This window comes from Tachypleus tridentatus, chromosome 1 (assembly GCF_004210375.1).
Source record: "Tachypleus tridentatus isolate NWPU-2018 chromosome 1, ASM421037v1, whole genome shotgun sequence".
Classification (NCBI taxonomy): domain Eukaryota; kingdom Metazoa; phylum Arthropoda; class Merostomata; order Xiphosura; family Limulidae; genus Tachypleus; species Tachypleus tridentatus.
Window position 1 is genome coordinate 15,977,162 of NC_134825.1, and position 12,193 is coordinate 15,989,354.

Genomic DNA, 12,193 nt, shown 5'->3' on the forward strand with positions numbered 1-12,193 from the left:
GATTCATTTGGGAGTCATTGTCTTGTATTACTAGCATCTAATTCTGGGGTAATATCACTAATCTGAGTACTAGAGTCACTAAAGTACTTTCCATGATCATCAGTTTATTACCCTTGTCAGATGTTTAGGATAATATCATAGTTTGAATACTGGAGCCACTAAAGTATATATAAAACATACTTACCTCCTTTTACACTACAACTATTATTCAACTGCAAGGATTTCCTTCCTTTGCACTAAGCACTGGTTTGATTTTTTCCCAGTTGTTTCAGTCATTTATTTCCCATTTAACTGCTAATGGTGATATGTCGTGTGACACTTTACGTTAATGTGCCTTGTATATGGTACTCTATATAATAGGGTGCCAGATACAGCATCCCATTCAGATAATTTTAGTACTTTTTGCAGATAAAGCTTTCACTAAGATGTTTCTCTGCACTACAAATGTTGGAGATGCTTTGAACATTATTTGTGTTACCTAGTTGTTTTTATAAACAAACAAAACAAAAACAATGTTTGGCAAGCTGACATACAATACAGATTCTTAGATTATGGTTTCCTGCGTGGAAGCATATCAGGTCTTTCCTATCCCACCTCTGATATCTTGAGTCACTCAACAGTCAGGAAAGGGTGTGGGGCAGGGGTCACTCTCAGTTGATGCTGCATGTGACCATATAAATTATGTGGTGTTCTGCAAATGGCTCTGCGACTGCTCATGCAGGTAGTTCTGGACGTTGTTCAGTCTATAAATCTTCTGCAGGCAGTCCCAAATATTTTTCTGTCTAGGGGTGTTTTGCAGGTGGTTTTGAGGCTGCTCCTGCTGGATATTCTGGAGAGAATTTCCATCACCTTTATTGTGTCAGCTTCTGAGGAGGCTGAAATGGGATGAGCTTACTCCTACTGTTTTCCTTTAGTTGGTAAATCAAGCATCTGCACCTTGAACTTTAGTGGGTCTACTCCCACCATATAATCCTACTAACTTGTCATATTTGTGGGGGTGATAAATTTGATGGGAGGAAGATTTGTTTTCTCAACCCATCTGGACTCTCTAAACACAATGGTAACTGCATTGTGAGATTTGCTGTTGAATCTGCTCTTGTTTCAGGACACTGATATTTTGTGCATTTGCCACTCATTGGAACACTCAAGTACTGATATTTTTTCTCTGATGCATCACCCTTGGACAGTGGCAACAGGTACATTCAGTCAGAACTTGATGGAATTGTACTTCTGTGCCAATTCATATCTTACCTAATGTTCTAGTTATGATTTTTCATCTTTTTATTAGTTTTTGTTGATAGCACTAGATTGGCTGGCTCAGCTGTGGTTTCTGCTTCTGCATTGCTTTCAGGTGTCCACCTCATCCAGTTCTTTGGCTATTTCTGTTGCAGCAGCCATGATAGAATATCATGAACCAAGCCATTCTGAAGCTCAAGCTTCATGCATGGAGGTTATGCGGTCCATTGCAAAATGTCAGGGTTTAACTTCTAAGTTTGCCCTGTATCTATCTCAATATTTAGGTATTCCCACAATGAATATTTCTCAATGAAAATAGCACACATTCTGACAATGATGTATTGTGAGGAGGCTGAACACACTTTGTGCCAACCATAACTTTTTTCTCACCTGGCTCTTTGACAAAGGTTTCATATGTTCCACAACTGCCTTACTTGACTACCTTCAGATTCTTGAGATGAAAATTATTTTGGTCAACAGTGCTTTTTGATGCTCAACTATTTTGTTGGGTTGAGTGTGGCCCTTTGTTTTGATCAACATTGGTTCAGTATATTGTTCATGGAAGAGAGCCTGTTGTCTCCTCTTAATTCCAAGTGCAGAGTGGTCACATCATAGATTCTTGGTTAAGTACAGTTTGTACCATATCCTACCCCACGTAATTCCAGAGACAAATGGAATTTCTCTTGTGCCCACATGGTTGTAGAGTGAGGATGAGCATTCATAATACCAGAACTGGATAAGTTCTGTTTTGTAAGGTTTATTATGGCATACAGGATTCCACCATTTTGAGTTTGGAGCGTTGTCTTATGGATTTCTTCAGACTAAGGAGAAAGTTTGCCCTCTTAGGTGTTGATTACTTTTTCTTCGTGATTCAGGCATTTTGGAATGCATCACTCTTGAGCTACAGGTTGGGACTAACTCATAAGTGTGTAAAATGTATATATAGTTTGCTGTTCAATTACCCTAACCACCAACATGGGATATAGGGGTTATGGATCCCTTTAACTCCCACCTGGAGCAGTGGAACCTTAGCTATCTGGCTGGATCCTGGCTAATAATGATGTCAGATCATGTAAAATTCCACTCAAAGTGCATGAATTAGGTTCTGGATGAAAAGCACACTTTAGCCCCTCCAACTTGTCAACATGAGATTCCAGCTGGAGTGTGAAAAGAGGTAAGTATGTTTTGGAAGTTAAGAATTTCATAGATCAAAAATCTATTTCCAATAAGACTTATTTTCTTTCACACTCTTCCCACTCTTTCTTCCAACAAAGACCTAGTGTTAGATACTTTGGATTTGGTCAGTCACAAAAATATGATTATGTTACCAGAATGAGTTTCTTATATACAGAACTAGAATAGAGGGTGCAATGACATAGGTGGAGAGTGTCACAAGATAGATCTTGTCAAGGGCAGTTTCATGAGGTATAATGGACTGGATAAAATGAGAAAAAAATCAGACTAGTACTTGGGTGGGCAAAGGAAAAATAACTGGTCGAGTAACAGCTGTAGTTAGAGTGGAGGTAAGTATTATTGGAAATTAATTTTCAGTTAAAAATTGCTGACTCTCCATAGTCATTACCTTATTAGCAGCATCATATTTTGGGGTAATATCATTAATTAGCTTGAGTACTGGAGTCACTAAAGGACTTTTCACAGTCATTGCTTTTTTACCAGCATCTCACTATGGAGTAATATCTCTAGTCTGAATATTGGAGTAACTTGGTATTTATCACAGTTATTTCTTTATTACCAGCATCACACAATGGAGTAATATCTCTAGTCTGAATATTGGAGTAACTTGGTATTTATCACAGTTATTTCTTTATTACCAGCATCACACAATGGAGTAATATCTCTAGTCTGAATATTGGAGTAACTTGGTATTTATCACAGTTATTTCTTTATTACCAGCATCACACAATGGAGTAATATCTCTAGTCTGAATATTGGAGTAACTTGGTATTTATCACAGTCATCACATTATTACCAGCACCAAATTCTATGGTAATGTTTTGAACACTGATCAACTAAAGCACTTTCCTCAGTAATCTTGGCACCTGAGTTTAACTGGGCATCACTTGAGTCTGCAAATTCTTGTTCATAAAATATCAGAAAAGTAAAAGTAACTGAACAGTGTTTATTAAACTTGTGTATTCAATAGTTGGTCAGAGGGTAAGAAAATATCAAATTATTTTGGTTTTAATTTGTTTTTAGGTATGACCATATTCATCCCACCAGGTTTCCTTTGAACCAATTACAAACTACTAGTGGACAGACAGACAGAGCTCTTGGACAACAACCTTCACGGTTATTACAGGAAACAAAACATGACCAGGTGGTTACAAGTGCATCACAGTCTACTAGCTCCAACATTTCTCCAAATTCAGAATCATTACTGAGTATGTTAAAAAGAGTTCTGGAAGTCTGGTTACAACTTACACTTATTACATGAGCTTTATAATTGCTTTGCTTAAACATTCTATTGATGCCCTAATTAAAGTGATTTATAGAAAAGTACTTATCATAAAACCTTGTGTCTCAGGAACATCTACTGTTATATATTTGAGATGGTGTTAAGAAATACTAATTAAAATATACATTGGTATACATCTCATCTACCACTCAGCTACTTTCAGCTATCCACCCATATTGTTGTACTTACAATTAATGAGTGACTGCTTTATATGGGTATTTGATTATTTTTTGGGATAGAGACACTAAACTTTCAGAATAGAAACTTACTTCTGTTGATAATGGTTTCTCCTTCACATATTTGAGATCTAAAATGGGTTAAAAATTAAAGAGAAAAAATTCCTTTCTGTCTGTGTTGTTTATAAGTTAGTGTTAGAAGAAAGTACTTATAAAATGAGTGTTTGTCTCGCAGGTAGAACAAGTACACTAAAGAATCGAGGCCAGTCTGCTGATAGTGGGATAGGAGACGAAGGATCTGTTGTGCCAGTCTCATCAGATTGGGTTAATGCTCCAGAGTTTGTACCTTGCTGTAAGCAGTCATTTCTGTTTGTTAAGGTGAAAATATGTTGTAATGTACACACTACTAAATCTGATATTTTCACAATTCAATGAAACACATGTTCAAGTCTTCTAGCTAAATATCTGTAAATGTTTATTCTAATTAAATATCTATTGTGTAAATGTTTTTTTTTTTCTGCTTAAGTGTCTGTTGTGTAAATGTTTTTTTTTCTCATTAAGAGTCTGTTGTGTAAATTTTTTTTTTCTGGTTGTCTGTTGTGTAAATGTTTTTTATTCTGGTTAAGAGTCTATTGTGTAACTGTTTTTTTCTAGTTAAATGTCTATTGTGTAATTTTTTTTTCTGGTTAAGTGTCCATTGTATAAATTTTTTTTCTGGTTAAGAGTCTATTGTGTAAATGTTTTTTATTCTGGTTGAGAGTATTGTGTAAATGTTTTTCTGGTTAAATGTCTATTGTGTAAATGTTCAGAGTTTTTGTGTCATACATGCACATGTACATGGATGAAACATACCTTTCTTGAACTTTAGTTTCATTACTTTTACTTCTAAAATCCTGTACATTTCAAATGTATTTAGTGCTGTACTGCCCAGTTATTTATGAGCTTGTAATTAATTCTTATATTATGAATATTTGTGTGTGTGTGTAGAAAATACTGGCCATTAGCAGGTTACTGAAACTTTAAATCAACAGTAAATAATAATCTGAGATGTTAATATCTCTAAATGGCTGGTATTAACACTTTCAATAAGAAGGAGAGAACAACATTTCGACCTTCCTAGGTCATCTTCAGGTTAAGAAAAAATGTTTGAATATGACTGTTGACGTACACGTCTTAGGGACGAGAGTATAAATGGATACTGAATTGTAGAGGAATTTGCAGGTGGATGTTAGGTTATTAATTAGTATCAGTGTAAAGTTGTTCCTTTATATTGGTTTAATTTTGGTTTTAGTTGCTTTATAAGTAGTGCTTCTTTGATTTTTGCATTTGTTTATATTTGTTTCCCAACTTAATATCTGGGTTTTTTCTATTGTTATGTTGTGTTTATTTGATTTGCAGTGTTCAACAATGTGTGAAGGTGTTTTTTTGTGTTCTTTGAATCTAGTTTCCATTTTCCTGCTTGTTTCTCCAATATAGAAGTTGTGGCAGTTGTTGCATTGTATTTTATAAATTATATTGGTATTGTGTTTGTCAGTGTAGTTTTTCCATAATATGGACTTTAGTTTTGTACCTGGTGTTTGAATAAATTTGTGTTTACTGGAATGTTGTGTTTTGTTATAAGTTTTTTCCAAATGTTGGTTATTTTTTCACTGATGTCGGGGCATGAGGTATGCAGCAGTATATGGTTTTGTAGTTTGTTGTATCTTGGGATTTATTGTTGTTGGTCCAGATGTGTGCGTGTAATTTTTCCACAGTTTTTTGGTTTGAGGAAATATTTTGATGAAGTGTTGTTTTATTTTGTTGATTTCATCGTTAATTTTATCAAGTGAGTATGGCTTTGTGGCTGTGTTTATTTGGTTTCTTAATATGTTGAGTTTTTGTTTTGTTTCATGTGCTGAGTCCCATCCACAGTTTTTTTCAATCACATTAACTTGATACACCCCAACATTTAGTTCACCTGTAAACAGGAAAAAACTAACCAAATAGCATTTCTTAACTTCAAAAATCACTGGAACTGATACACAATTCAAAACAAATCCACAGAAAAATCGCCCCTATTGGATTATACATTTCATGGAACTCACCAGATGAAACAAAACAACTTAATACATTAAGAGATCAAATAAACACAGCCACAAAGCTATGCTCACCTGATAAAATTCACGATGAAGTCAAAATAAAACAACACTTCATTAACATCAACAAATTTATTCAAAAAAACGTGGAAAAAATACACACATACACACACCTAGACAAATAACAATAAATCTAAAGGTACAACAAACTACAAAAACCTTATACTATTGCATACCATATGTTCTCAACATGAGTGAAAGAAAACCCAACATTTGGGAAATAACTTATAACAAAACACAACATTCCATCAAACACCAAAAACTAGGTATAAAACTGAATCCATACTATTTAAAAACAACACTGACAAATACAACACAAATATAATTTATCAAATACAACAACTGACATGGCTTCTATATTGGAGAAACAAGCAGAAAAATGGAAACCAGATTTAAAGAAAAAAAAACACCTTGACATGTTTTTGAACACTGCAAGTCATATAAACAAAACATAACCATAGAAAATGTCCAGATATTAAGTATGGAAACAAATATAAACAAATACAAAATCAAAGAAGCCCTACTTGTACAGCAACTGAAACCAATATAAAGGAACACCTTTATACCTATACTAATTAATAACACCTCACAACAATTTTTTGTAAAGTTTTGCTTCTTGAAAAGTTTTTGCTGATTGTGACAGGTATCTGGTGGTATGCTCAAATATAGTTTTGGTTTTGGTTCATCACGTTGAAACTCTGAAAAATATACAGTTAACTGTTTACCGGCAATAACGTATTTAATTGCGTTTATGTTTCTAATACGCTATTAAGTTCAACATAATTAGAACTGTTTTGCTCCTGATTTTCGTTTGTATTCAATGTCCGGTGCATCACGTTGCAGTGTTCAACAGTAGTCAGAAAGCATTGACGGATTCCTAATACCCTGATATCATTTTTTCCATTGTAGCAATGTCCTGGTGAAACCTTTCCCCGTGTTCCTCACTGACAGCACCAAGATTTGCGGGGAAGAAGTCCAAGTGTTAGTGGAGGAAATTAATCTTGAGTGACATGTTGCCCTTCATTGTTCTGTATGCTTTGAGAAGTTTGTCTACCAGCTGAATGTAATGTGAGGCTCTGTAATTGCCAAGAAAATTGTCAACAGTGTCTTTGAAGGCTTTCCAGGCAATCTTTTTTGGCCCAACTAACAGATTTTTGAACCACTTGTCACTCATAACATGTCTGATCTGAGGACCAACAAAAATGCCCTCTTTGATCTTGGCCTCAGTTATTCTTGGGAACAACTGTCTTAAATAACGAAAACCTTTGTCTTTTTTGTTCATTGCTTTCACGAAATTCTTCATAAGTCCCAATTTTATGTGAAAAGGAGGCAAAAAAATCTTTGCCAGGTTGACAAGTAGTTCATGCGCCACATTTTTCTGTCCTGGAACTAACTTTTTACGGAGTGGCCATCCATGTCTAGAATAATGTGACTCTTTGGCACAACTGTCCCATTCACAGATAAAACAACAGTACTTTGTATAGCTGAGCTGCAGTCCCAGTAACAGAGCAATGATATTCAGATCTCCACAGATATTCCAGTTGTACTTGCTGTACTGGATGCATTTCATCAACATTTCCATGTTCTCGTAGGTTTTTTCATGTGTGCTGCATAGCCAACAGGTATTGAAGGTTAAACGTTGTCATTGTGTAACAGAACAGCTTTGAGGCTTAACATTGATGAATCAATAAAGAGATGCCACTCTTGTGGGTCGTGGTCACAACCCAAAGCAGAGAACAATCCTTTGATGTCAACACAGAAACAGGCTGTCAACTTGTGCAAAGAATTTGGTTATATCATCTTGACAGCTTCAAAAAACAGAAATTTTCATACCTGGTGACAGCAAACACCATTCCTGCAGTTTCAAACCCAGCAATTCGGCTTTTGCTTTTGACAGACCCAAATTTCTGACCAGATTGTTTAATTCTGACTGTGTTATGAGATGTGGATCTCCTGAGGAGCATGGTTCAAAATCAGATCAATGCCACTGCCAGTTCCCTGCATTGCAGTTTCTTCATCTGGTTCGTCTGAGGTCCATTCCTCAAGGTTTCGGAATTGGAAAACTGTCGTCATGTGGCATAGGTGTCATTGCTGAAGGCAGATTAGGGTATTCAGTTGACTTCTTGTTTTTGGCAGAGAAACCAGTCACATTAGTCAAACAGAAGTAACAGTCTGCCAAATGGTCTTTCTGTTGTCGCCATATCATCAGGACAGCAAATGGCAATGTCTTTCGAGTGTCTCTGAGCCAAGCTCTCAGACAGACAGCACATGTCGCACAACAAATGTGAGGTGCCCATTCGTGGTCTTGATCACCAATTTTACAGCCAAAGTACAGATGATATGCTTTCTTCACAAGAGTAGTCGTTTGGCATCTCTGATGAACAAGTGTATACTAGCCACAAATATAGCAGAATGTATTGCGGCCGTTACTACATTGACGAGACATATTGACCGACACCAGTCGTCCTGTAAAACGTCTATAACATCTAACTTACTTGTTACAGTGCTACTGAGGCAATGCTATATTCTGAAACACTACAAAGTCTATATTAATCCAATGAGCAGCATCTGTGTATGCAAGCTACTTTTATTGCCTGCTGAAACAGTGTCAAGCTGGCTCCAGCATCCCCAGACTGCATACTTCCACAGAACAGCTTCCAACCTGGCCTGATTTCAAGTCTGGACATGCCCAGACCACACAAAACATTGTTCATAGGTCTCTTACAGGATTCATTTTTCTGCTTGTTTCTTCAATATAGAAGTCATGGCAGATGTTGTATTGTATTTTATAAATAATATTGGTATTGCGTTTGTCAGTGTAGTTTTTACATAATATGGACTTTGGTTTTGTACCTGGTTTTTGAATAAATTTACTGTTTTGTTAAGTTTTTTTTCCAGTTTTTTTATGCACTACTATCAGAATTTTTATAACTGTTGAAGATCCAGTACAAGATACTTTAAAAGCCATTTTTCCTTTTCAAGTTTGTGACTCTGATTTGGAATAGGGGTCTTTCCCTTGGTTTTTGTATATACCTATCATCAGTTTACTTCCTTGCACCCTATGATTTATTTTGGTTTAGAATACTTCTTCAAGTACTATTAATTATTCTTGTTTTGATTAATTTAATTTCAATCATGTATTTACCAGGATGTATTTAGTCCTGATGGATCATGCTTTTGCTGTTTGTATCTCTGTGTTGCTTTACATTCCTTTGACTCTCTAGCCTGTTGGACTATGTAGAGTGAACTTGCCAGCAGATGTTAATTGGGGTTTTAGCATGTTATTTTAATTGTTATTCCCTTCTTGTGTTCTGTGTTTTTGATGTTTGCTACATGAACTCCTACTTATAGTATGGTGTAGTAGGACTTTATGGCTCATTCATTGACTGTCGTAGATGATTTCTCTCTCAGGATGTTTGGAAGTCACCTTATATTTCTGTTTATCTTTTATCCTTTTCTTTATGTTACTTGTAATTACCAGTTACCAAGTTTAGTTATTTTGGATTTCTATTCATTATCTAAAATTATATTTTTCAATTTCTGTTATATTTGGGATTTCGCAGTTTGAACTTTTTTCTACACCAGAGGAATATTGGGTTTGTGCTACCTTTTTCATATGTGTTGATGCTCTCATCTTTTTGTAGTCCAAAGACAATTGGAAGATAGAGATTGGTTTTAAATATTTCCCATCTTTTGTCCAAATCTTTCTTCTTTCAATGAGTACCTTTTAAAATAAGTTCTGTTCACATATCTATAGATGTCTGTGATTGAGGAATAATTGAATAAAAAAATTATTTTTTGTGTGAAACATTATAATACCTAAATGTTTGTTAACAGCATGTGTTAAATATTTCAGATTTAAGTAAATGTACTGGATGATGTCTTTACTTGGCCCCCTTGGTATGGATTCCTGTACATGGTGAGGGGACCTCCCAGGGAAGGTCCTGTTTTTTCAGTTTACCTCCTCTGAGATTTAAACATCCACCCATGTGTTTGCTGTGCATGGCAACCCATGAAGGGGAGATGAGGATCCTGGTGGTTGAGGGGTCCAACCCTAACACACCACTTTGGCCTTAAATTCCTGTAGACAGGCAGCTTTGAGGTGGCCCCCCTTAGGTCAATTGGCTGATCCACTTGGGCTAGGATCAACCAAGTACCAGTGTTGGATGTTCTCAACTGGTGTTGTGGGCATTGTGTTTGATGCTGGTGTTTGGGTATACTGCTCACGAAACCCTGGTATTGCTGCAGTGTCCTTGTTTGACATTGTAGTGCATCCCTTTGTAGGCCTCCATGGTGGGTGGGGTCAGTGGACACCAAGATTTCCCTTTCTTTATTATAGATACTCCAATTAAAAATCTTAGTAAAATAGTGAAAAAACAGCCTATAGGTAAATGACCACATCTTGAAGATTCTGAGCAGCAATCCTCACCATCTGTACCACCTGTTGTACCTCATTTTCTTATACTGCATTCACTTTCAGACAAACCTTTAGGGCAAATGTCACCTTCTTTCATTCAGAAGTGACTAGAGGGACTTGCTGGCTCTCCAAAGTCAGTAAAGAAGCTTTGATCTGGTGACATATTGGTGGAAACATCCACATCTCAACACAGTGAACTCCTCTTGCATATAAAACCAATTGGCAATATACCTATTGAGGTTACACCTCCTGCTACTTTGAATTCATTATGAGGGGTTATTGATAAGAGGGATTTGAAGAACATCCCAGAGTCACAGATTCTCGTAGGTTTCTCCACTCAAGGAGTTTCCACATTGAGGCGTATATCCACTCGCAAAGATGGAATTATGGTGCTGACCAATGTCCTCATTCTCACATTTATGTCACCATGTTCACCTGCCACCATCAAGGCAGGTTATCTTAATTGCAGAGTATGGCCATACATTCCAAACCCTCTCCTATGTTTCCAGTGTCAGCAGTTTGGTCACTTGAAGACTTCATGTTATGGTTCCTTGACATGTGCTCATTGCAGTGGCAAGGACCATGATGCCTACAAGTGTGAAAAGGATACTCATTGCATCAATTGCAATGGCTCTCACCCATCCTACTTTTATTCTTGCCATAAATGATTGTAAGGAAAAGAGGTCCAGCGTTTGAAAACGATTCATAACATTACCTATCCTGAGCCTTGATAATTGCTGTCCACCACCTCATCTTGGACGTATGCTGCTGCACTTCATTCCACAACTACTGTGGGAGTGCAGACAGATCTCTCTGTGCCTCCTAAATAATTGTTCTCCAAACAACTGAAAAGCATTTTGACCTCCATGGTTAAAAAGTTGATGAATCAACTTCAACACCTATTTCTGTCCTTTCTTCTCTCACCCCAAGATGCAAAACAATCCTTTGTTCACATCCTCAGACTCTGGAATCCCCTTCCAACAGCAAAGACCTGCCTAATCGACCCAGGGAAATATTCAATAGACCTCCCTTGAATAAGGACAGTACAGAAAAAAGACATGGTCATAAACAGAAGGGTTTTCCACCCAATTCACCTACACATAAATAAAATTGGCCACCCTGTACAATGGAACTGTCGAGGTTTACATTCTAATCTGGATGACATCAAAACACTGATTGCTTCCTACCATCCTGTTTGTCTTTCCTTACAGGATACATTTCTGAAACCTGCCAATACAGTCACCTTTAGGCAGTTTTCTTTATACAGAAATGACAGACTGTGTGATGGACAAGTGCATGGAGGGGTGGCACTGTTGGTTGATCAGCATGTGCCCACCTTATTTTTGCCACTTGACACACCCTTGGAGGCAGTAGCCATCCTTGGGTTTTCCTTGTTTCCTTGGGTTATACCATCACTGTGTGTTCTCTCTACCTGTCACCTGCAGAGAGATGTAGAGATATGATCAATCAGATCTTGATGCTCTCATTGAATAGTTGCTGTCTCCCTTTCTAATCCTGGGGGATTTTAATGGACATCGTCCCCTCTAAGGAATTGCTGTTACTGATAGGAGGGGTCACTCTATAGAGTGTATGCTCTCAGATCACAACCTTTTTCTTTTAAATTCTGGTTCTTTTACTTCTTTTCATGCACCTAGTCAGTCTTTTACTGCTATTAATCTCTCAGTTTGCTCCCCTTCATTATTCTCCCATTTTTCATGGAGGGTTGACAATAAGTCATGAGGCAGTGATTATT

General features: G+C 36.8%; 1 protein-coding gene across 1 annotated transcript in view; it reads left to right on the forward strand.

Moving 5' to 3' along the window:
- The window catches only part of LOC143243390 (putative E3 ubiquitin-protein ligase makorin-1), a 34,399-nt gene that overhangs the window by 6,567 nt on the left and 15,639 nt on the right, over positions 1-12,193 (forward strand). The window contains exons 3-4 of the mRNA XM_076487266.1: positions 3,454-3,638; positions 4,124-4,240. Of these exons, the coding sequence (XP_076343381.1) occupies positions 3,454-3,638; positions 4,124-4,240 (302 nt within the window). The remainder of the gene's footprint in view (positions 1-3,453; positions 3,639-4,123; positions 4,241-12,193) is intronic.